We start from the raw sequence: 26,725 nt of genomic DNA, 5'->3' as shown, positions 1-26,725 counted from the left end.
TATGTTTCCAATAGGAGACTTTATTAGAACAGTTTCAGGGACACAGAAAAACTAAACAGCACCATATACTGCTTCTTTCTCCCTCTGCTTACAGCATTCACAACCGTTAACGTACTGGTAATGTTGCAATTGTAAACCAATACTGACACAGTAAGTATAGTCCATAGTCTATGTTTCATCTGTTACTACAATAAAGAAAACAAATGGATGGGACATGTCACAGAAACCAAGGTGAAAGAACACCCAATAGCTAAAGCTCAAACAATTTAAGCCACAAAATGGGACACTGTGTAGGTTTATAATTCAAAATATGAAATGTGCCTCTGAGTCAATATAGATAAATGATTGAATTGGTAAATAAATGGGAAAGAAGAGACAGATCTTCAAGAAGAAATATGTATGGATAGTGCCCCTACAAGAAGTGAAGCTCAGTCCTTCTGCCCCACAAAGCACGTAAAGGAAAAGAGGAAATTAACAGGTCAGAACCTGGCAGACCCCACTGTGACCAAGTGACCAAGGTTTGTGTCACCTGTGAAGAGGGAGGGGCTTCATCTGTGTTGGATTTTACCCAATTCAAAATCCTCATCCAATCACGAGAAGCACGTCTAACCAACTTATCAAGGGCGGTCCACAAACCACCTGAGGAGCACTCCTCCAAACTGTTAAGTCAAAAAACAGTCTGAGAAACAGCCCCAGACCAGAAAACACAAAAGGGGGCACATAAGTGAAAGCAGCGTGTATCTGGGCAGTTGTTAACAGGACAGCACCACTGGTACCTGAGCAATGACAGATGTCCCCATGGTACCGTTAACATGTTAACATCAGGGGACAAGGGCAAGGGCCCAACAGAAGCTCTCTACCATGTTGCCAACTTTTCCAAAAAGCAAAAATTAGTCCCAAATGTAAGTTCATTGAATAGTAACAGACATAATGGATGTTTACCTTCTTTATTCCACTATGTGTAACTATTTTGTAGTTCAGAGAATCAGAAAAGATCTGTTGCAAAGGTGTGCTATCCAGTCCCTTAAGGCAGGCCTCTGATCCTAAATAAAGAGATGCAGTTTGGGTTCACATTAGTAAGTGGGAAGTTCTTAAGACATGGCAAGGGTGCAAGGGAATACTGACCTACACCAGCACGAGACGGCCTGGGAGTCACGTGCTATGGTCTGACATGGATGTCTCTAACATCATGTCACTCTCATTCATTTCAATTTCAAATGTTTCTTCCAAGGAAGGTCTGGAATCTGGAGTTTTCCTGGAGTTTTCCAGAGGTGCAAGCCCCGATTCTTCTGCAGTCTGTTTTTCTACTTCAAATTCCCTGAAATCCCACGGAGGTGAAATAATGTTTTTTAGTGTCTTCATTGTATGCACATCAAAGTCATAACATTTTAATTTGTCTTTAATGTCTGCTCCTAAAAAGAAATATCATAATCAGAATAAAGAAATCTCATCACTGATTTGCCATTTCCATCAGTATTCATACTGCGTCTACCACATAAGTCAAGCTGACTTCCAAAATCAGAAGACAACAGTAGGAAAAAAGTCCATCTTTCCCTTCTCTTTCATTTTCCATTTTCAAGGGAGATGCTGGGAGGGCCTCTGAAAGCACATGCCATCATGGATCCCTGCCAGCCTTCACAAAGTCCCTTAGATACTGATGAAGCCACAGGCAGACTCTGCTCCACTGCCACAGAGAGGAATGGATTGTGTGCCTGCCAGGCAGTCATCAATCTCACACTCACAGAAACCACAAGGGAAATACATTTCCACATATCAGAACCTCGAAAATATGGACTTGGACAGATCTGAGCAGATGTATGAGGTTCAATAACTTCTGACATAACTGACAATTTTACACAGTTCCAACTAATAGCTTTCAGAATTGGGTATTTTGGCAGTTAATGGCATGTAAACCTAAAAATAAAACTAGTGAATGACCATTTGGAAGTCTCACTGAGACCCCTTGCTAGAGAGCAGGAAGCATGTGTCACCCATGGCACCTTTTGTCCTTGCTTAGCTTCCGTGTGAGCCCCAGGATTTGCCACAGGGGCTGCTGAGCAGCAGCAATACTGTTCTGACCCAGCATCTTCAGGGTGTTTTCAAGAATTGAGTTGTAAGATGAACAGTGGTGAACTACTTAGGTGCACAGCTGCACAAATTCTTACAGATGCACCCACACAACCGTCAGGCAGAAACGCAGAGCACTGCCTACTCACTGGGCCACCCCCATGCCTTCACTCCTGGCTTCCCCAGCCTACAGTTCACCATGCTGATTTTTCCATCACCACAACTTGGTTTTACTCAAATGTAGTCAGTGCATGTGTCCTTTGTCAGTCTGTGAAATTCATGTGGCTACAAGATTCATTTGTCTTTTCCACCATGTAGTATTTTGCTGTATGAACACACCACAACTTGTTCCTCCATTCTCCCACTGCTGGACAGTTAGGTGCAATCATGAGCAAAGACTGGAAGAACATCTTCCCCGCGACCTCTTCTGGCCAACAGTTTCAGCTGGGCTCGTCCCAGCAGCACAAACTGCAATGTGGCTGCTTGCTGTCCTGATGCTTTTTGAGGAATCACAACTCCAGCATCCTCACTCTTAGACACCCCTCCCATGGTGCCTCTGGATTTAATTATGTGACTTGTTTTAATGAATGGAGGTGACAGAAGTGATGTTGCACAACTCCCAATTTTTCAAGAGGTCTTGAAGCTTCAGTTCTTGTCCTTTTAATTTTTTAATGTATTTTATTTCAAAATGAAATTTTTCCTGTTTTTAAAATTTGTCTTGACTAGTTATACCTGACAGCAGAATGCATTTCAACTCGCTGAACATAAATGCAGCACAACTTCATTTCTCTGCTTATACATGATGTAGAGTCCATACCATTTGTGTGACCATACAAGTACCTACGTAATGCTGTCAGTCTTATTCCATCATCTTTCCCACTCCCCTGCCCCTTCCCTCCCTTCACTCCCCTCTGCCCAATCCAAAGTTCCTCCATTCATCCCCCACCCCAATATGGGTCAGCATCCACATTCAGAGAAAGCATCTGGTTTTTGGATTTTTCAGATTTGCTTATGTTGCTTAGCATGATATTCTCCAACTCTATCCATTTACCTGCAAATACCATAATTTTATTCTCCTTTAAGGCTGAGGAATATTCCATTGTGTTTCTTGATCCATTCTTCTATTGAAGGGCGTCTACATTGGTTCCATAGCTTAGGTATTGTGAATTGAGCTGCTGTAAACACTGATATGGCCTTTTCACTGTAATATTCTGATTTTAAGTCCTTTGGGTATTTGCTGAGTGGGATAACTGGGTCAAATGGTGGTTCCATTCCAGGTTTTCTGAGGAATCTCCATACTGTTTTCCAGAGTGGTTGCACTAATTTGTAGTCCCATAATAAATATTACCTTTCCCCCCATATCCTCACCAACACTTATTGTTGCTTGTATTCTTGATCACTGCCATTCTGACTGTAGTAAGATGGTATCTTAGAGTAGTTTTGATTTGCATTTCTCTATGTTAGAGATGTTGAACATTTTTTCATATATTTGTTGATCGACTGTATATCTTCTTCTGTGAAGTATCTGCTCAGTTCCTAGCCCATTTATTTGATTGGGTTTATTTGTTTTTTTTTGGTGTTAATTTTTTTGAGTTTTTTACATATCCTGTAGATTAGTGCTCTATCTGATATGTGTGTGTTAAAGATCTCCTGTTCTGTAGGTTCTCTCTTCACATTGTTTGTTTCCTTTGCTGAGAAGTTTTTTTAGTTTGAATCCATCCCATTTGTTGATTCTTGATTTTAATTCTTACACTTTAGGAGTCTTCTTAAAGAAGTCAGGTCCTAAGCTGACATGATGGGGAGATTTGGGCCTACTTTTTCTTCTTTTGGTGCAGGGTCTGTGGTCTAATTCCTAGGTCCATGATCTACATTGAGTAGTTCTTATCCTCTACAGTCCAGAGCCCACCATGCTATTGAGAAGCCTGGGATGAAGGCCCAATAAAGGTCTTCCACCAAAAGACAAGCCCACCCAACCACTAAGTTTTACAGTGGCTTGTTATGTACCACGAGATAACTCATAATTTTAATAGCCACAAAGTTTTCCAGAAGATTTACCATTTACAACTCAACCACTAACTGATAGCATACAGAGGTTCAGCTGCTCCACATCAGTACTGTTAACTTCAGCCATCTGTAGGGTGTGCAACAGTCTCTCAGGGTGCCCACTCCACCTCCCCAGGGAGCAACACTGCGTAACTTCAGCCATCTGTGGGGGGTGCAGTAGCCTCTCAGGATGTCCACTCCACCTCCCTGTGCATGCTCCATAACTTCCTGGCACCAGCTTTTGTGAAGGTCCTCTTTAAGAGCTTGCCCACTTTTGCTTAACCTTTGCTCATCAGCTTACAGATTTCTTGCACTCTAGATGCAAGTTCTTTGACATGTACTGTAAGTAATTTCTTCCAGTTTATGGCATGACTTCTACTCTCTTAACTGTGTTTGTAATTATCAGAAGTTCTTAATGTTATCACTCAATTTATTGTATTTCTCCCCCCAGGGCTTTACATTCCATTAATCTCTGCCTACCCACAGGTCCAGTTCTCATTAACCTCAATGTACCTTATCTTGCAGTGTCTGTACCTACAGGAGTGCCCAGGGTAGTAATTCCACCAGACTTATCCTATTATGGATCATCAAAAAACAATTTAAAGAACTATATGCCACATTTAGTGAATACAAACCACCCTAAGGTTCCACTGAAATATAAAGACTAATATTTTGTTATATCCTGTATTATAAAATTAAAAGGCCAAAGCCCACTCTCCTATAACACAATGCTTCACACACATGTACACAGTATTCTGAAAGCAGCAAGTACTCAACTGGAAACTGAATGGATAGTTGATAAGTCACCAATTCCCACTGCATAACTCTATGAAATTAAATGGAGCTTCCTGATATTAATGTAGGTAGAAGGGCAGAAAGACACTTAAAACCTTGGATGAGAAGTCAAAACACCAAAGCAGAGAAACACAACAACCTAAAACACGGAACACAATGCCAACAAGAGCAACCATAATCTTACCGATGTAAGCTTCAGAATCACCAATGTACATTTCAATGCAATGACCAAGCATCGTAACAGAAAATGTGTCATCTCGCCTAAGACCAAGGGCCTGCCAAAAAAGATTCATCATGGTTAAGATGTAATCTTCTCTCTTTTGTTTAAAAATATTCCCATGTTGGAATCACTTGAACATATTCCAGGGACTCCATGGCTGGGGATGGCAGGGGTGTTGGTGCAGACACAGATCCAGGACTGAGAAACTAATGACTGCTGAGGGCATGTGAGGACCATGGAGGTGTACCACTACTGGGTTCTTTTGCTTGAAACCACCCAAGAGATCTCCACAGTGAGCCCTGAGGCTTTGGCATTAATCAGGTCACAGAGAAATAAATTATACTTAAATAGACTTACTTGAAAGATCATATAAGACCAGAAAACTTGCTTAGTCCAAACTTCTTACTAGCTTAGTATTCTGATTACAACAGGGGCACCTTCATGAGTTCACAGCCTGAGAGTCTCTTAATAACCCTTGAGCGGTTACACCATGCAGGTGGTGCACACCTATAATCCCAGGAACTCAGGAGGCTGAGGCAGGAGGGTGGCAAGTTCAAGGTCAGTCCCTGATCAATTTAACAAAATCTTGTCTCAAAATCAAAAAGAAAAAGGACGGGTAATGTAGCTTAGTGGTAGAGTCCTTGGGTTCAATCTCCAGTAAAAACAAAACAAACAACAACAAAAATACAGCTATGAACTTACACTGATAAATTTATCTTTGAGATATTGCATTTCCTCATTTGATCTCTTTCTCCAAATATCATCAGTGCACTGATTCTAAGGCTCATATTTTCTTAACTTCTATATGTTTTTGAACCTGGGATATCTTACAACTGCTGGTTTCTACTGACAACTGTCACCTGCCACAGCTGAGATGTTCAAGGAACAGAACTATGGTGGTCCTCTGAAAATCTTCTGCTGACCCAGTGGAAGTTGAAAGGGTTGGGGGATTTGCAAGCATGTGTCTGAGAAGAAACCCAGAGTCAAAGACCAGGGTGTGCTGACATCAAGACACTATTCTGGGAAAATGGGAATAATGACCACCCAGTTGAACACTACCCACTTATTTCACTTACATATTCTTTGTATTATGATAATCCCTGATGCAAATTTAAGTAAATATGTTCAAAAGAGTACTTTCTCTGATTACAAAAACATAAATATTTAATCGGCAGCACTTGTCTCTGTGTGGTCCTGCTTGTTTGTGGTGTCTCAGCTCTTATGGAGTAAGTTACGTGGACTCATTGTGATAGCTGCACAGGTTATTTCTGTTCATCCACTGATATGCTCTACAGAGACCAACTGAAAGGGTCCAAGTAGAGATGGGGCATCCCCACAGGCCCTCACTCGAGCAGGTACTTCTGCACTGTTCTGTCTGCACGAGATGCCCAGACTGACCCATGTGATCGACCCCTGGCAACAGTATGCTCCCTGCACATTTAGATGCAGTCTCACATCTGCCTCTAATTGATGAACACTGAACATACTTCCCTCTGCCAGGAAAAGAATAAAACGTAAGACTGACTAAAAAAAGTCTGAAATCATAAAAGAATAAAACTTTGCCTAGAAAAGATCTTTTCAAAAAAAGTAGTAGTAAACGTTCACCAGATCTAAAGGTGGGTACAGACAAAAGACATACTGTGTGGAAATAATCCACAGCATTTTCAAAGTTGCCCATCAGACTATGGATATAGCCTATGGCAGAGTAGGTAGATGCATTCTGGGGAATTAGCACCAATGCCTGCCGGTGGTAATCCAAAGCCTCTGCATATTTTCTGTTGAGAGAAGATAGGGAGGGAGAGAGGGGGGAACAAAAGAAAACAATTATTGGCACAGTAAAAGTACTACCTTTTTAAGTCCAAGATGTACTTCAATCTGTGAAGATACACAGCAACTCTCCTCTACTAGACAGCAGTACAGACTGGCAACTGCCCCACACGTCCTTTTATGGATTCAACACCTTGGAACATTCTCCTGGCATCCCCTCGGCCAGCCACGGGCACCCTTTCATGACCTGCTGTATACATTCGTTTCACTGGATGAGGGACACCGGGCCAAAACCTCATTCTGGATCCTGACCTGTGAATTATCACAAAGGGCCCCTCGTGACAGCAAACCTCCCATACAAGGATTAGAAGCAGATAAGGAGTTTTGCTTAAAAGCCACTCAAAACAGTGTTCCTCAAAGTATTCCCTGGGATACTTGCCCTATAAAGTCTTTAGGGGTGGGGGGAAGATTTTATGCTTAATTAAGGTTTGGGAAATGCTACATTCACAACACAAAGTAAAGACTCGAGAAAATCCTGCAACAGACTTGTTAAATCTTGAGAATAGAAGTTCTAAGACTTATTTTAAACAAAGAATTCATTTTTTAACTGTCATCTGTTTATTCCATCATAAAACCTCTGGGAGAACAAAGTGAGAATAAGGATATGGTTTTAATTAGATCCTATTGTCCCAATTCTTCTGAATTAATTTTAAAAGCAAATTTTACTCTAAAAATGTAACTGTGTAATTCTCAAATGTTTCTAAAATAAAATTATACAAATGGAGAGAAAAAGTAACAGTAACTTTGATGCTTGTTGTATCTGAGCAGTCAAGCATAAGAAAGCTGAAGGATCTCATGAAATAAAATGTGGAAAATGCTATTCAAAATCAAGCAAATTTGTAGTACAAAGTACATTCTGAAAATGCTCTGCTTCACTTACTTAAGTTTTCTGCAGACATGCCCCAAGTTGTTCAACAAAGGTTCCCATTTGTCAACTGTCACCTAAAACAGCAACATTAAGCCCTTGAGTTACACAAGTCGTTGTTTAGCCTGATTTGTTTGCAATGAATCATTTCCTGTCTCTGTGAGGCCAGGCTTTCTGGTGTGCTTCTACTGCCACACTAAGCAAGGGTATGTGCTGGTCTGTCTACCTTTCTCCCCCATTAAAGGAGACTTCCTAAGGACACTATAGTACTTATCGTAAATCCATGCTGAAGGAGCTTGAACAGTACACCTGCAACCTAGGGCTCTCTCTGAAACACTGGTCTTTATGTTCATCTACCTGCTAAGCATTTCTACTTGGAAATGTTACAAGAACTTTAAATTCAACGTGCCACATTGATTCATTTCTCTTCAGCCATTCCAGCTCCCTCACCCTAGCCAAGTACCCCTCCAGTCAGTCACTGGGAACCACAGGACATTCCAGGGCTTGTTCATTCTCCCTTTGGGATATAGCTCCAATCCTATAACCTTCAATTCCCTTTAGCAAAAATCTGGCCTGGGCCTCCATCCTACAAGCCTGACCCCCAGTGTTCTAACTCTAGGATAAGGTGAAACTTATTTGTTTTCAGGCTGTTAATGACCCAGACTTAGCCTTCTGCCCCATTTCTTGATATTCTCTGTGAATTCAATATCCAACCTACACTTGAATCGGTTCCCATCTTTGTACATGCCATTCTCTATCCCTGAAATACCTTCCCCTCCTTTCTGCCCGGCTGAGATCTGGTTATTTCCAAGACTGAGACGTGTGATATACCCAAAGGCCCAAAGGCCTTCCTGACCACCTTCAGTTCACACTGAGCTCCCTACTATATGAGCACCTTTATTTCCTCAGCCATGCTGTGTTATTACTGCCAACTTACTTATTTGCATCCCCCAACAGACCCAAGGGCAGGAAATACTGAACTAGTTTCTGCAACAGAGCCCAACTCAGCATCTAGGATGTGGCCAGCACTTGTCACACACCTGTCAGCTAAGCAACAGACACCTGAGTCACCTTTCTTAACTGCTGAGACTGGCTCTAGGAGCACGCCCCTGTAAACACAAACCATTAGGCGGTTCTTGGGTAAGACTGCTTCTCTTTGGTCCTTTTGACATTTGCTGCAGTTTAAAATTAAAGTCCAATAGTATTGTCTCTTCATATAACTTCTAATGGGCATTTTGACATTAAGTGTTGTGCTTTCATACTAAAAACCATTCTTTTAAACTCCTGTGAAGGCTATAAAGTGCCTTGGAATAAAAGGACATAGTTTGAACTTTAAGTGTGGCTCAGGAGTGTGCTTCTCAAACCATTCAATGTATGAGAATCACCAGTAAATCCTGCCTAATGGCAATTTTGATTCAGTAGATCTGAGATTCAGCACTTCCAGTGAGCTTCCAGATGATGCTGGTGCTGCTGGGCCAGTATGAATAGTAAGGCACTGAACTGTTTGAAAATTGCAATGTAGTAAACAGCACCCTATATTAACAAAAACATCAGAATAATCCAGAGACACTCAAGACTCAGCTGAGGAAGAATCTGCCTTATAAATACCCATGCACGAACACAAGGAAATTGACAAGTGTAGATGGTAAATAAGAAGAAAAAAAGAAAAGCTGAGTCTAGCGGGTAGAGATTGCTGCCACAGGAAGTCTGCAGAGCTGTCAAGAGGGAATGTAAAGTCTATGGGCGTGTGTGCATAAGCACAGAATTAAACTGGGACATGAAAATCAGAACAGAATAAAACAAGATAAAAATGAAAAAGACTGGGAATTGGGAGAGCAGCAACGTGCACAAGTTCATGTCTAGAAGTGCTAATATCTTAAATACTGCCACTGCACAAACAGTCTTGCTATTTGGACGGTTTGTTCATTAGCACCAATTCTCAAAGGGGATCTTTCACACACTAGAACTATGCAACGGTCTACGTATATAGTTAGCAACAATGAGGGACAGTGACAAGTGGTCTGCATCTGAATGACAGCTGGCCCTGCAGAAGTGGGTCAGTCGCTAACCCACTCAAGTCAATGATCAGGCTCTTTGAAGCTCTAGAGGAGGACTGTGTTAGATGCTACAGTGGCCACCAACTACCTAAAATTCCCAGTTCTGAATATTCTTTTCAATATTCTGATGGCTCTATGTGTCAGAGCCAAGGCCACCTCTGATCCTGAATCAGAAACACACTCATTTAGTACAATGTGGTAAAATGGTTGCCTGTTTGACAACTTGCACATTACTGAGTTATTTGTCATGACAGGTATCAGGTTACTTTCTTCCAGTGTCCCTTTTATCTTCCTCCTTCAACAGTAGCCGCGCTGAGGGGTGTGTACATGTGCATTTACAGATATTATATAGAATACCTCATTCCCAATTGCTTTAATTTTTTCCAAAGCATCCAGAAACCATTTTTCTGCTGTTTTCCATCTAAAATAGAGGAGGGGGGGGAGAAAGACTGCAGGTTATTCAAAACTAACAAGTCTGAACATTTTAAGAAAAATTTGAGTACCTCTTTCTAGTAGTACTGAAATGAAGAAGGGCAAACTACTAGAATCAACTAGTTTACTTCAGAGTTTAAGTAAGCTAAATGTCTAATCTTAACAGCAAGCATACCACATGAGATTGGGGTTTGGGAAACAGAAATGGTTGTCTGGCTTCATGGTATTTAGGTTCCTGCGAACTTCTGGTCACGATATTTCTTCACCTGTTCCATGTGTGTTTCCATTACATTCATCTTGTTTAACATGTATTCTCAATCCACTGACACTGAACTCACAGTCCACACTGCCATCACACAGGCCTGAATGGAGCTCACTTAGCAGCATATCTCCCCTGAGACACATCAGTTACCTGAACTTCAAACACAGTGCCAAGCTTGGGGATCATTTTCAACAGTGAAATCACCATAAAAAAATAAAAGCACAAAAATATGAGAAACATGGCACTGAACAGAGCACAAGGCCACTGGTTTACAGTGTGACTGACTGCAGCCCTGTGCAAGGTTAGCTGTCAACTGCACTCAGGGAACTCCAGTCTCTCCCACCCTGTGTGTACAAGAAGACTGAAAACACTTTGAATTGGTTTTTGGGTGACAAGCGAATCTTAGTAAGCCAATTCATAGGAACTGAACTTGCAAATACTAAGAACAGACTACATTATATTATTACTATGTATTTTTTAAATCCTCAAACTTTCTTCTAACTCCACCCCAATTTTTAGATTTTAGGACATATCCATGCCATAAACAAAACTGATGTTCTAATTTATTGTCTGTAAACTTATAAACTAATGCAAAGAAATCACCAAATCTACAAACATCCAAAGCTATACAAAAGGTTCAATTGACCAAGAAACCACAAACTGGGTCATTCTGATTTATTTTCTGATTAGTAACTAAACAGGATTCTTGTTTGACAACTGCAGAAAAACTTTCCCAAACGTACGAATCCAACTCCTAACTGACAGAGATCAGTAGACCCCTGCCAAATCTCTGAGCCACACTGTGGCATCAGAATCCACGATGGCCCAATCAAAGGAGGAGGTTCAACCCATAGATTCGTGTTCAAAAGAAAACCAAGATTAAGAAGGAGTTTCTGACTTCTGTCTCAGCTATCTACTTCCATCTCCTAAAACAGTACACATAAAGATCAAGACCTATTGAAGAGATGCCCTGTCAGCTGGACGCAGACAGCATTGGGCTGGGTCTCCTAGTACTTACTCTCCGTTTTGAAATGCAACCACCCCAACCTCATGGATGACAAAAGGGTCTTCTGGTGCAATGCTGAGAGCTTGGCCAAAGAATCTTTCAGCCAGTTTGGAGTTGTTGGTCAGTCCATATTCTAGTCCAATATACAGCATTGGCAAATGACACCTAAAAACGTGGGAGAATGCCACATGTTCAATCAACACCCCAAACTGTAATTCAGTAGAACTCTGTCAATTTCATATACTATCTGCACAACAGGTCAGAAGAAGTTCTTTTGTCTAACTTTTAACTTACTAATATTAACAAATGCCTAATGGGCTTTTAGACAAGTTAGCTGCCACTTCTAGAATCTACCACTAACCTATTCATCTTTATTTTTCATTACTCCACAGTAAAAAATAGAAAAAAAAATAAAAACTTCAGAAGAGAAGGGCAGGGGCCCCTGACCTGTATGAAGCCCACTCACACCCCAACAGTCCTTCTACTTCTGCCTGTTCTGGTCAGTACCAAGTCCCTTGCTTTCTGAAGCTAGCTGGCTCTCCCAGCCTAGGTGGCTCTCCTTCAGTGCACTGCCAGCCAATCGGTCCTTACTGGTTCCAGCAGGAGCCTTCTGAATCACATCTGGGTGAATTCAACTGTCAGTACTAAACTGTCTCAACTAACTGGCATCTATCAACCATCTGATCAGTGACTGTGATATACTGATCTTTCTTCAAAGATGATCTGCATTACTACATCATGACTGGCTGCCTGTCACGTGCATCGGTACTATCTAGTGCTGACTAACCTTTCATCTGTAGAAGGGTCATGAAGTGCCCTTTTAAGTATTCACCTGGAAGAAGGCACTTTCAGAATGGTAAAGAAAGAACCTCCAAAGTCTACTCTTCCATAAAAGTAACATGAACACTTTCAAATATTATGAAAATCAACATTTTTCAGAACTGTGGAAGATGAGCCAGGGCTTATAACAACCTAAGGGGCATATACCTAAGAACATGGCTGGCTTCTGGTAAGAACAACAAATGAACAGTGTCTTGATCTGTCCTGTTTAATCTCCTCCCCCAGCTTCCCAACACTGGAACAGCAGCAGCAGCAGCCACTGGAGAGGACAGGAGTGAGAAGGTGCTGCAACAATTCAGAGGACTGTCATTGTTGGACCTTGTTGGACTACTATTGTCTAGCAATCCCTAGAAAAGGCCCACTCATAACCCATTTTATGTGACCCCAGAGTTCACTGAAAAAGCATTATCTCTGGGATGCTTACCCCAAATCAGCAGCAATTAGACACCACTGCAGCTGCCTGAAGCAGCTACCACAGTTGGGCAAACAAGTGGAGGGCCAAAAAGCTGAAAGGAAACTGGGGATAGGTGTTAACTGGTGAACTGAGGACACACAGTCCTGGGAATTCGGGCCACACACGTGTGCTATCCACACACACACACAGGAGAGGTCTGAGAGGCCTGAGTCTCACACCTCTGTCTGACCTCAAGGCTCTGTGTGCAAAGGAAATGAAGGCTAAGGCAGAGCAGTCAACTGCCAGAGCTGATGGTGTGAACCAACACAGGCAAAGTCCTTCAGCAATGAGTGCAGACACTGGTGCTCCACAGGTCACAGGTAGCAAGTCATCCCGTCACAGAGGACACAGCCGAGAATTAGTTCTAGAGTCACTAAGAGGTCCTAGGGTGAGATGGGGAATCTGACTTTCAGAACTGCCACAGTATACAACTGTTAACAAAAATAAGGAGATATGAAAAGAAACAGGAAAAAAAAATGGACAACAGAAAAAGTCCTCGAAGTGGCCCTAAAAGATAAGTACCTTAAATTACCTGTTCTAAGTTTGCATTTAGTTTTGTTCCAGTGCTGGTTGACCCATGTCCTCATGCATACTAGGCTGGTCCTTCACCACTGAGCTACATCCCCTTTAGATAAGCTATTTCAAACATTCAAAGAACTTGAGAAGGTCATTTCTACAACATATAAGAACAATGTCTTACCAGAGAACAAAAATAAAGATGAATTATAAAAAAGAAACAAGTAACAAGTCTGAAGTAAAAAAGTACAATAGATGAAATTAAAAATTCACTGAAAGGATTTAAAAGCAGATCTAAATAGGCAAAAGAAAGAACCAATAAATAAGCATGGCAACAATGTGTAACTAAGAGACTCCATTACTAGCAGAACTGTCCTACAAGAAATACTTTCAGGTTAGCATGAAAGAACACTAGATAGCAATTCAAACCCACACAAAACAGATAGGAGTCCAGCAAAAGTGACTACATTGGTAAATACAGAGCAATGTAAATGTATTTTTGTTTGTAACTCCTCTGATTAAAAGATAACTGAGCAAAACAATAATTATATATCTGTGTCAGGTTTATAAGGTATGAGACGTAATCTGTATGGCAGTAATAGCACATAGGAGACAGGTGGGAAGAGAGTAAAGTTTTGGTATCCTAATGAAATTAGGTTGATAATAATCCAAAGGAAATTGTTTTAAGATGTTAATAATCATCTCTGAAATAATCACTAAGAAAAATAACTTAGAAATATAGAAGAAAAAACAAAATTAAAACGTCATACCAGCACAAAAGGTGGCAGTAATGAGAAAAAGGAACAAAAAGCACACGACATATAAGAAACAGAACAAATAGCAAACGTAAGTCCTGCCTTATCAGTAACTGTATTAAATGCAAATGGAATATACACTCCAATCAAAAGGTAGAGATTGGATAAAAAAACACAACCTTACTATATGAGATTTATTTTAGATTCAAAGACATACACAAGTTGAAATTAAAAATGGAAAAAGACACGATAACACAAAAGAGAGCTGGTGTGACTACACCAACATTAGATGAGAGACTAAGATGAAACTGTTACTGACACAGGGAAGTACATACTACAATAATCAAAGGCTCAATCCAGTTAGAAAATGTAGTTATATACCACCTACCAAGAGGGACTCAGAATGGCTGCCAGAATTACAGTAGTAAACATAATTTAGCAACAAGAGCTGAGATTTCAATACCCATTTGCAGTCAAGGACAGAACTAACTAGGTGAAGGGGCAACAAGAAAATGAAGGCTCCAAAAACACTAAAAAGATTAGACCTTGAAGGTGCCCACAAATACTCCACCCCACAAAAGCAGAATTCTCAGGAACACCTGGACTGAGATCTCACAAAAACGTTCTTCAGACACAGTGGAATGGAGAGAGAAATCAGTAATAAAAGGAAATTTGGAAAATTCACAACATGTGGAAACTAAACTCTTAAATAACCACAAAGAAAACTTAAAAGTATTTACTTGACTTCAAACAGCCAAAACTAAGCAAGTTAAACAGGTAAAGCTGTTCTGCTGGGTAAATGTTACCTACAGAGAAATGATGCTCACCTTGAAGTGAGAATTGGATGACAAAGCCTGTTGGACTGGGAAACATGTTGCTAACTGTGTCCCTAATCACCGCTGTTACTCCTATCTAGGGACTAACTAGTAATTAATAACTATTCTGAGTCTGTGAGTACTCAGAATATCAAAACTTACTAAGCCCTAGCACTTGCACCCAAGAACAACTCATAGTAAGTTACTAAAAATTTTTTGCTGCAAATTTATCAGGCTGATAGAGAAGGGAAATATGCGACTCCAGCTGAGTTTCAGCACAGGACTGCAGAAAGGTTCATAGTCCCTGGCAAATGGGACAGAGAGACCTGGACTGAGTGTAAGGCTCAGTTAGGTGATCGGTAGTGGACTGAACAACTGTTACTGAAGGATTATTTCTATTGGTATGTAGGGTACTAAGGACTGAATGTGTGTGCCCTCCTGCCCTAACCTCCACTGTAACCATATTTTCAGAAAGGGCCTATAAGGAGGAAATAAAAAGTTAAATGTAGTAATAAATTTCATTTCACTGTTAGCAAAACGACTAGTGGAGGTTAGCTTGCTCTGCCTTACCCTTTCATCAGTTGTGCTGCTGTAAAGTAAGCAGCCATTGCTTGGTCATGCTCACTTTCCACTGCAAATGAATGTCCATATGCTATCCATGCAGGCCCATAGGTCTTCTCCAGCGTTGTAGCTTTGCTAAAATGAAGGCATGCATTCGAGTAATGTACTTAAACTTTAAATTACATATGAACAGTCTCAAAGTTATTTATTAATAGCATTAATTGAATAAATGAACTATCAACATATTAAATACTAATGTAACATTTGTGTTAACGCATCTGAACCAAAACAGGGTTTAACAGTACAACCAAAATTTTAAGAAATTTTAGGAGAGGTCTACCATTTTTAGGCACTGTGGTTAAACCTGTTAGTATTCTGCATATGACTAAAAGCACTACCTTACCCAGGAGCCCACTCTGTGGTGGGAAGAGATTCACCCTAGGTACTAGGGTGGACTGGACTATAAGTAATTAGTCTTCAATCAGTGGATACAGTAATGGTTAACCCACAATGGGACAGAGAGAACATATTACAAAACATGGAAAATGTAAAACTGATCTTCCCTCTCCCTAGCATTTTATTTTTTATATCTTCTTTCACCTAAATGTTCCATTTCCAGTAGAGTACATTCACTGAATCACACACTAAATCAAAGAAGCACAGTTCAAAAGAACTTTCACAACACTAACCGCCTCCCTATGCTTGGGCCAGAAAATGCTTCCTGTTTCATTCTGAGTGCAAGGCCCTTTTCATGTCAATCTGGCATGTACTACATCAACCCCACATTTAGAGAAGATTCAGAGAAACTGACTTTCCCTAGAATTACAGCTGGTAAATCATAGACGTTGGATTAGAATTCTAGTCTGACTATAAATATCCTCTTTTCCTTGGATGTCATTTTCTATTTCTTCACACCCTAGGCATTACTCTACATTTACACAATCCTGGTTAAGTGGCCTGACTGGGTGGCAGCGTTTTCTTTAAGCCAAACCCACAGCAGACCCTTACAGGAACCCGTTGACTCTGCCAAGAATTCTCTTTTAGAGTCACATTTAGTGACCCTAAAGTTTCGTGTAATTTCACCACCATTAGCAAAAATCCTAAACATGAAAGGTTAATAGTATCTCTATAAATGAAAAACAGAACTTTTCAAACTATGTTTCTGTACTGTTTCTTATTAATTCTTTTTTTTTTTTTTTTTTTTTTTTGGTGGGGCTGGGGATTTGAACCCAGGGCCTTGTGTTGCGAGGCAAGCACTCTATCAACTGAGCTATATCCCCATCCCCCTCCTATTAATTCTTGCTTATAAATAAAACAAAACATATCCTCCTTCAGAATGAGGTCTAGATCACTGGCATCTTCTACATCCTCATAAGAGCAAGGGACACTGACGGTGCAGCTGAGCTGAGCATGTGAAGACATTTCCGTTCACATGCTTTTCAGTACCTACTACTGACAGCATGAGAGCATATGTATGTGAAAGGAAGCTCTTCCTAGGGCTGGCTACAGAAGGAAGAAAAAAACGCATACCTGAGATATCTTCTGGCATGTTCATTTTTATGACCAACCATGAGATAGTAACATCCCACTGCAAACCAAGACACCTAAAAAGTTCAATATTCACCATGACCAAAGATACTTGACCTTAAACTACAACCCTAACAAGCTAGTTTAGACAGGAGGTAGATGAGATGTTCCCAAGTCATATATTTCAGTTCAAGTTACACATCTGTCCACTGAGGTGCTCCACGAGAAGGGCCAACTCCATGGGTGCTGTCTCAGGCAGCTGCCACAGAAGACAGCAGCCTGTGAGTCCTGGCTTGTCCCTGGCTCTCCTCACTGCAGGGTCTGACTCTGGGTTAGCTGGTTCTCCTGCACTGAGAACTCTGGTCTACTGAGGTAGGGACTTCTTGTCTCATCTGAGACATAGATCATGAGCATGTTTCCTGGCTTCTGCTTTTAAGACACAGTTTCCAATTCTACTTTCTATTCCTAGTACTCCATTCTGATTCATTGCAGTTTGGAAGACACACTGATCCAATCAATGCACATCTCAGTACACTGTCTTTACAAGCAACCTGAGAAAGCTACTGATCAATTACATTTCTTAGGAAAGGCAGGTGTGTGACTGGCATGATCCATACTTTATGTTTTTCTATATATTATTTTAAAATAACAAATGTATAATTTCTATAATCAGAAAAAAAGGTGTTTTTTTTTTGTTTGTTTTGTTTTTTTTTTTTAAAGTTACTGCTCTAATTACAAAAACCCTTCATGGAATAAAGAAATTAATGCTGCTAATATCTTAGGCCCTAGGCAATATGGCCTCAATGACTTAAAATTAAATATTATTTGTTTGAACTTAATCTACTGTCTAAATACTGTTTAAGTATTTTCAAAAGTTCAGGTAAGAAAAAAGACTTATATTACTTACAGGATTACTAGGATACAAATCCACCAGTTTGTGAGAAAGGTAGAAAAGTTCTATATTAGGGAAATAGAAAAAAATTTTTCAATTATTCATACAAAACACAGTTCAAGATCTGACTTTTACCCTAGTCACTACCCTTCACAATCAAATAAAACCTCTTCTCACAGCAAGGATCTCAGACCTTCCAAGTACAAAATTCACAGGATGCTAAGCACCTGCTCAGTGCCTGGAAAACTGGCTGGAGGGCATATGGTGGGCCACACAGGAGCAGAAGCCCTGAGTAGAGCACTCCAGGGGTGGTGGAAGTTCCTGCAAAGAATCTTGCCCATCCTAGAACCTCTCATGTCCCAGACTACAACCAAACCGTCAGTCAGACCTTCAAGTTCACTGCATCAAGAGAGTACTCCCTTTTGACAAATGTGCCTCACATCTCATGCTGGCATGTCCTATATAAAGACTTTGGATTCAGTAGTTTACAAGCTTCTAGGGGATGTGTGTTGCTGGTCTGCAGACCAGAGAAGCATGGTTTAGCACTGGGGTGTTTTTAGGTTTTCTTGCTCCCTGATAAAACTTACTACTGAGTTTTAAAGATGTAAGGGCAATTATTTCCTAAACACGACTAAATGTTCCTGAAATTAAAATGTGAAAAACCCAAGTAAAAACTATGTTCCCTTCTAAATTATTTTTCTTAAGGAATTTACAAAAAAGAAAAAAAAAAAAAAAAAGAAAAGAAAGAAAAAAGTCAAAATTGAGTCAGTATCCTAAAACTGACATACTACCACTGCAGAATGCTGGCCACTCTGACAAATCTTTCTTCCTCTACTTGTTAGTTCTACTGCAGAGCTCCATTACACTGTACTGCTATTTCAACCATCCAGGATTTTATGAGACAAAATTCAAGAATTACACAGATTCCCCCCCCCCCCCCCCCCCCCCCCCCAGTGATACTATGAATTGAACCCGGGAGTATTCTGCCTGAGTTACATCCCCTAGACCTTTCTAAAATTTTGAGACAGAGTCTCAATAGGTTGCTGAGGTTGGCCTAGAACAAGGGATCCTCCTGCTTCATCCTCCCCAAATCACTAGGATTACAGGCATTGGCCAACAGACCCAGCAAGAACTATCTCATTAAAAAGAAAATTCATACCATTGCTTTATTCAGCTCCACAAGAGTTCCTATATGTACAGGTAAACAGTTTGCATGGAAAGGATCTTTTTCCATTACTCTGAAAGTTAAAGCAACACATCACTACTCCAGTACATGACAGTACTCATTATAACTAGCTATGTTTAATCATTAAGCATCACACAACACTGTAGGCTATAATACTTTTTAACTTTCAGTTATAGGGATGATTAGGTTATAAAGAAAGGTAAAGTTCTGGTGTATTGGTAGGAATGAAAACAAACATCACATTAATTTACTTTAAATCAACAGCATTACAATACATAAAATAAGTAGTCCAACTATTTGAAAGGCTTAAAAATTTAAACAATTAAATAGATCATGAGTATTTACTAATTAAAATTTTTGTGATTCCCAGAATTTTAAACAACCCAAAAGACCCTCAAAATAGGAGAATATAATCTAGCTAACAGACAAGTCTGATTTGGCACACTGGAAAACTGATATGTGGGGGAGATGGCTTATTGAATATGTCAGATGGAGAACACCCAGGACTGTATTAGACTTTTTTTTTTTTTTTTTTTTTAAACAGTGCTGTAGACCAAATCCAGGACCTCATGCATGCTAAGCACACACTCTACCATTAAGCTTATCCCCAGCTCTAGTCTCTGATAAAGTATTTTATGAAATTATGTGCCAAAATTGTACTTCCAAACTATCAAAATTATCAAGATTGGGAAGACAAAAGCGTATATTTCTCCAAGCTTACTGTAATAAACCTATGAATATGAAAAGACTTGTGTCCATAAATTGCTTTTTTAAGACAGCAGCCTGTTCAGAATTCTGCAAATGGTAAAGGTAAGTCAAACCATCATCAACTAGTTTGAGATTACTCAGGGAACATGTCTTTGAATTATGTAGATGTGGACTGAACTCCATGTTCTTACACAAAAATGGTGGGTATACTCACGCAGAAGTAAGTTTGTAGCACATCTTAAAATCACAGTTATAATAATGTCTCTCAGCTAAAGACACTACCACATCTAGATTCTCTTGTAAGCCATCAACAGACTCAGGGATGACAGTTTCACTGGGCTTATTATACTGAAACAGAGAAATGCAAAGATAAACTCAATGAGTAAACACAAATCATTGTGTTTGGCCCAAGTGACTGAAATATTTACATACAATATATGTGAGGCCCTAAAAACTTCCAAGTTTTATCAGTACTTCTCTCAATAAGTTTAATTCTCTTCTCAATTTTATCCAGAGAGTTCCACCATAGGCAGTATTTTACATAGAGATTCAGAAAGGATAAGAAAAAAAAATCTGGTTTTTCAAGTACTAATTTGATAATTCAAATTTCTAGTATAAGGAGTCCTTGGGAGAGAGACATATTTTGAAAGCTTACTTAGGAATCCTATCAAATACTTACAACAATCTAACTCCTCTTGTGAATATGCTAACTTAATAAAAACTTTTAGTAATTTAAAGGAATAAAGGCCAAATTTAATGAAATTATATTTACACAAAGCAAATGATGCATTTTTCCTTACCTTTTTTAATTTGTTCTCAAACAGAAAACGTAGCAATTCCTGTTCTTCAGTACAGAGCTTGCTAAGAGGTAGTGACTCAAGAAGTTCTTTTTCTTAAAAATGATGAGAAACAAAAAAAGACGGCCTCATAAAGTTTATGAGAAAAAAGGTTAGTAACTACAAATCCCCTTCCACAGTTCTTGGTCTAAGTTAATTGACTCACGAGAAAACAAAAATCTCAAAATGTACCAGAGAAAGCTGAGACAGTGGCTTCCAGGCCTGGGAGACACAGATGACCTGAGGGCGAGGGCCGGAGGCCTCTGAAGGGTTGCCGTCAGAAGCAAGGCTGAGCCCTCGGCTTTAATACTACTGACGCCATGTGGACCACTCTGTTGGGAGGTATCTTAGTCACTGCAGTTCAGCAGTGTCTCCGGCCTCTACCTACAAGACGCCAACAGAATCCTTCCTCCATACTACATGCCCCAAATTATGACAACCAAAGTCTTCAGACACTGCAAACAAACTCAGTGCTCAAGAACCACAGCAACAACCCCATTTCCTCTGTTTCCTTGACTGTCTATCTTCTCACTACCAATACACTTGGCTGAGGTTCTTGGTCCCTGTGGTACACTAGGATCAACTAGAAGCTTTAAAACATCTGCTGATATCAGAGCCCTACCTCCAGAGATTCTAACCAAACTGGACTACAGCCGGGACCCAGGCACTCATGTTTTTAAAGCTTCTTGAGGATTTAAAGTGCAGCCAGGCTGAGAATCACTGAATCAAGATATTGAAATCCTGGTTTATACTATCTCAAATTGTTTCTCAAAAATATGACCTCGTGATGACCAGTCCCTTAAGAATCTGACAGCAAAAGGCACTACACACTATTGTATTTTGCAGCGTGCATCATATTTGAAGACCTTAAGAAAGTCAGTAGGTCTATTAAAACCTGTAAACAGCCTACTCTTGAGTGCACAGACTTAAGAGAAAAAAGACAATCCAAACAGTATTAATTGTGCTAAACATAAAAACACCTGAGATTCCAAACCTTCTTGTGCTGTCAGCATGTGGTGTGATGTTAAAAGATCAAATGCTTCAAAACAGTACACATCAAGCTTCAAAGCTTCTTTGTAACTGTAGGTAGCCAGAGTTCGGTTATCTAGAGCATCGTAGATTTTCCCCCGTAGAAGACAAATAGAACTCTTTATCTGGTGGAAAAAATATGATGTATCACATACTAAGTCAAAACTTTTAAAAAAAGGAGCCAACTAACCCCACCTCAAAGCATAGTGTAAACTAACAGACACAGGAAGTCTACCTTCCCTGGGCTGTGACCACTTTACTCAACAAACCTTCATAACTAATGTGTACGTCAAGGCTACTAGGTACATTATTTGTTCTGTACCAAGTACTGCAATGATGTAGAAACAGCAGCCGTATGTGTGTAAGATCCAATTGTAAAACAGATAGTTTGCGACGGATCCTGATGGGAAGGTCTCGCTGAGTCTTAGTAATTGGCAGCAAGGCAGACCATGGTCACATGGATTGCTGGAGCCCAAGACCTCAGTTCAATTTTCAGCCCTGAAACTGTGTGTGATCCTGGACAAAGAGTAACTAGGCTTGGCCTCACTTGTAAAAAGGGGAAAATGCCATCTTACTTTCAGGACTCTGTGAGGATGGGACTTATGACTCTCTGTATGGTATTGGCCATTTTGTGACCACCAACAGGATGCAGAATCTGACTAGCATTCCAGATCTGAGCCTCAAGAAACACATAACCAAGTTCAAAGATGCTCCAGAGATGAGTAGCAAAAACGATTAAGGAGGCAGAGGAAAGTCATAAATCAAAATTTAAAAAACTAATGTTCTCCCAGAATGTCCCTAGACCTAGGCAGTGTCCTATGATACTAGGGACTTAACCCGGGGGTACTTTATTACTGGGCTACATCCCCAGGCTTTTTTATTTTGAGACAGTCTCACCAAGCTGTTTAGGGCCTTGTTAAGTTGTGGAGGCTGGCCTTGAACTTGCGACCCTCCTTCCTGTGTCAGCCTCCCAAGCCGCTGAGAGTACAGGTGTGTGCCACTGCACCCAGCAAAAAAAGCAATTTCGTAAAACAAACAATAAATTCCAAATAAATCATACATTTCATAGGAGATAAATTAATGTGCTTGAGCACATAAACAGAAGAGTGGTTAAAAAAAAAATTAAGTGAGCACCGAGAATGTATAATATCCCTAACTTTTTAAGGTGAAAAGCAGAGCAACCAAGTTCCCTCATAAATCTTACAATTATGGAGACAGGTGGATCTGAGGGTGACCACTAATGGGGGAAGGGTCTCTTTCTGAGTAATAAAAATGTTCTACAACTGAGGTTTGCACAAATGTGAACATACTAAAAGTCATCAAACTATACACTTTAAATGAGTGAACTATATGGTATGTAAATTTCAAACTATTAACAATAAAGGAATAACAATCCAGGTTAGTGGCCTAAGTACAAGATAAACCTCCTTGGAATTTCATAGTGGTAAGAAGCACATATCAAATAACATAACATTTCCTGGAAACAAGTTAAGCTAATTAAGGTTCTTGAGTAGGTAGGTTCAAAATACTGTTAGAACACAGAAAGAAAGCAAGATTATTTCACCTGAGGGTGCAGTTCATGCCATCTCATCTGAGAAAACTAATCTAAGGTCAGCCTCTCAGATGCAGCCTCAGAGGATATCATTAGTTTCCAACTGATGGCTTGCTCAGAAATGTCTCAAAATCTTTGGTTTTTGGCAGACAAATAAGCTGGAAACCATAATTACTTTAATACATAACACTCAAGTAAAAGAGTTTGCCATGTAATGTGGGCATTTCCTACTGTTATTTCTGAGGCATGCTAGCAATATTACTCACCGAGGACTGTGACATTTCCCAGTCACTGGAGGGGTCTTTCAAGCCACTTTCATCCTTCAGATATTTTTCAAACAATCTTTTGTTGATTGGTTCCTCCATATCAAGAATATCAAGAGCTTGCTGGTGCTCTTTTGCAGCATACTACGGAGGAAACAGAAACACCATTCATCAACCATGACTTCTAGATTTTAAAAAGATAATAAATATTATACCCACTTTTCAGTTGTCTAAACTACAATTTTTTTCAAACACATCAGCTTTTCGTAAATAGATTGGTATTTTATAGCATACAATACTAAAGGAAGGAACATCTCCTCACAAAATACTACAACAACCTGCCAAACTCCATCACCCAAATTCTCACATACATGTAAAGGCAACACAACATATATATATAATCAGACTTACATCAAATAAAAAGGAAAATGAACATACTTACATGGCATCTAGCTGCAAGGTAACGACATGCTTCATACAACTAGGAAAGAAATTATTTAAAATTTGTTAAAACATGTATCTTCACTTTAAAGAAAACTGTAAGCACAACATAGCTAGTCTTATAATTTCTCCTTTCACTCCTGCAGCAAAAATTTCTGGTCTCTTTAGCCCAAACTCACCACAAACCCACTATTCATTAGGCACCAAGAATTCAAAAAGAAGTGAAAAGATCACAGTTGGGGAGGAATGAACACAACCCAGAATATATGATAGCACTGTACAGTTGAAGAAGAAAATACCTGCAGAGGAAGCCAGGAGCTGGCTAGGCAGCGAGTGTAGCATAAACACCCACTGTATGTTCAAGGAACTGAAGAAGCCCAACCTGAATGGAACATGTGCTATATGCATTGAAATAGCAGTGGTGGACCTCTGCTGTCTATTAATGTGGTTGATTTCATCCTATAGCCAGAAGGAAAATCACTGAATGATTTTTTGGGTGACATAATCAGAACTGTATTTTAGGAAATTCTCCCTTGTGATAGTTTGTAAGAAGGACTGGACACAGGGAAGGTGGAAAGGAAGAAAATGTTACTGCAGAAAACACAAGAAGGACTCAAACTGACAATTAAAGGCCTAACTATGTGAGTGGTAAAGAAACCTAAATAAATGCACAGTTTCAGAGCTACATATAAAGTAGAATTTTCAAGCCACGTGTGATGGTATATGCCCGTGATCCCAGACACTCACATGTCTGAGGCAGGAAGACTGCTTGAACCCAAGAGTTTGAAACTAGCTTGGGCAACATAAAGAGAATCCATCTCAAAACAAACAAACAACAACAAAAACAAATTTTCAGAACTTAAGTGACTAGATGAGATGAGGGAGGGAGGAACAAAGTGACAAATTAGGAGAAGTTTTCTCTTTGTTCAAGAAAAACTGAATTTATTTAATATATGAGACAAAACATACACCTAAAATACCTATCTAATAATTATTTTACAGCTTCAAAATCTCTTAAGTTTACATTATTAATGTACTTACTTTGTCCAGTTTTCGTGACCGAAGTGCATGGGCTGCTCTATGATACTGGGCTGTCAGATAAGACACTGAGCCAACCAATAAACATCCTGGGGCTCCTCTAGAAAGGAAATTAAATAAATGGTCAGTGGTGCAAGGTGAAATAGAAAGATTTTTAAAGACTAGTTAGAAAATAAATTAGCATTTGTCACTTACCATGAGAGAGTGAAGCAACTTTGTCTGCCCAAAACAGGGCACTTTGATACTGTTGCTGCAAAAAAAAACAAACAAGGGTGACTGCCTGTCATTCCCACAGCTCTGAACAGATGTCTACTATTATTAGCATGCCATATATTAAGTCAATGCAGCAATACAAGTTTTTACACATAGCAAAAGGTCTACCAATCATATAGCTCAACAAGGGTGAGTTTTAGTTCAATGCTACTACTCTCAAATCTTTGTATGTACAATTCAAGAAAGTAATTTGGTTTTAAAAATTCATACACAGCAAAAAAGAGTATCTGCAAGTATCTAAAACAACTGACATGATTATTCTGCAGTGTTTTCCAATATCTAGTCATCAGCATTTCCTGTGCTGATATGACACTTACAGTAAGTGGTTAATGAGTCCCAAAGTGGAATGTAGTACATAAAACACTACTCAAATACCTCATTTGTAATTTTCACAGCATTCTAAAACACATTCACATATATGAACTATCAATGACCACCGGGAAGGTCACCTTCTCTAGTCAACCATAACAAAAAAGAAGCTGAGGACGGAAAGCACTCACAAATTTGCCAAAGTTACTTTTAGTCCCTGGTTCTCACACATGGGTCTTTCTACAATTAAAAAAAAATTTTTTTTTTTTTTGCCCCAGTTCCCCTGGATGCAAACCAAAGCAGGGCTGCCAGACAGGTGGGCAGAAAGAATGCTTATGGACCAGCAGTCTGCTCAGAAAGTGTCTCACACAAATTCTGAAAACCAGGCCCGTTATTCTCATTGTCCCAGTGCCAAAAAGATCACAAAACATCTTACTAAACTGACTTCTGAAAAACATTGCCCCCTCGCGTGCTGCAAAAATCTGGCTACATCACTTCGCATTCAGTCCCCAACACAGCATCCAACGTGGCTTTCCCCGCTTCCATTTCACTGGGAGAACAGGCACTTCAGCACAACTAAGCGACCTCTCTGAGGCTGACTCCAGAGACGCGCCTCTCCTTGAGTACTTGCTGGGCAAGGGCAGTGCAGGGCATCAGACGCAGTTTGCGAGAGCTTTGTAAGTACTGGCTGCACACAAGCTCGTTTTCGTCTTTATTCGCATGAATTCGGCCGCGAAGAGTTACAGCTAGACCTCGGAAACACGCCTCGGCCAGCCTAATCCAAGGCCGCCTCCTCGGCTCCCGCAGGCGCCACGCCCTTCCCGCAGCCCCGCGGGCCTCGCGCGCCCCGGCCGCCCCTGCACCTGGTCCAGGTACTGCCGGACACGCTTCCGCAGCCGCTCCAGGTTCATGGCTGCACGGCCGGCGAGTGCCCGCAGCCGCCGCCGCACTGCAAAGCCCCACACCTCCGACAACTCCCAGACCAGCGCCCGCCGCCGGATCGCTAGCGCCACACGGCACTTCCGCCCCAACAGGCCCCGCCCCGGAAGTCCTTAGCAAACGTGTCCCTTCGGGTGCAGGGAAAGGAGCATCACGCCTCTGGTTCCGCGACTCGCCCGTGAAGCTTGGGTTCCCGACGCAGTCTCCCCGCGCGAGG

At 40.4% G+C, this 26,725-nt stretch overlaps 1 protein-coding gene across 1 annotated transcript; it reads right to left on the bottom strand.

Moving 5' to 3' along the window:
* On the bottom strand, positions 1-26,516 carry LOC306659870 (cell division cycle protein 16 homolog). The gene is given in 20 exon segments (XM_079137720.1): positions 1-1,412; positions 5,090-5,180; positions 6,765-6,900; positions 7,833-7,894; positions 10,232-10,295; positions 11,587-11,739; positions 15,525-15,650; positions 17,046-17,119; positions 17,950-17,999; positions 19,094-19,099; positions 19,102-19,172; positions 20,043-20,176; positions 20,629-20,720; positions 21,659-21,818; positions 23,512-23,652; positions 23,951-23,989; positions 24,991-25,052; positions 25,055-25,087; positions 25,183-25,237; positions 26,433-26,516. Coding segments are annotated over 20 exon segments (1,857 nt in total). The 5' UTR covers positions 26,481-26,516; the 3' UTR covers positions 1-1,152.
* Between the last annotated feature and the right edge of the window lie 209 nt (positions 26,517-26,725).

Source organism: Sciurus vulgaris, assembly GCF_902686455.1.
Source record: "Sciurus vulgaris genome assembly, chromosome: 4".
In the NCBI taxonomy this organism is placed as follows: Eukaryota; Metazoa; Chordata; class Mammalia; order Rodentia; family Sciuridae; genus Sciurus; species Sciurus vulgaris.
The sequence above is the reverse complement of the archived record's forward strand: the minus strand, read 5'-3'. Positions and strand labels throughout refer to the sequence as shown.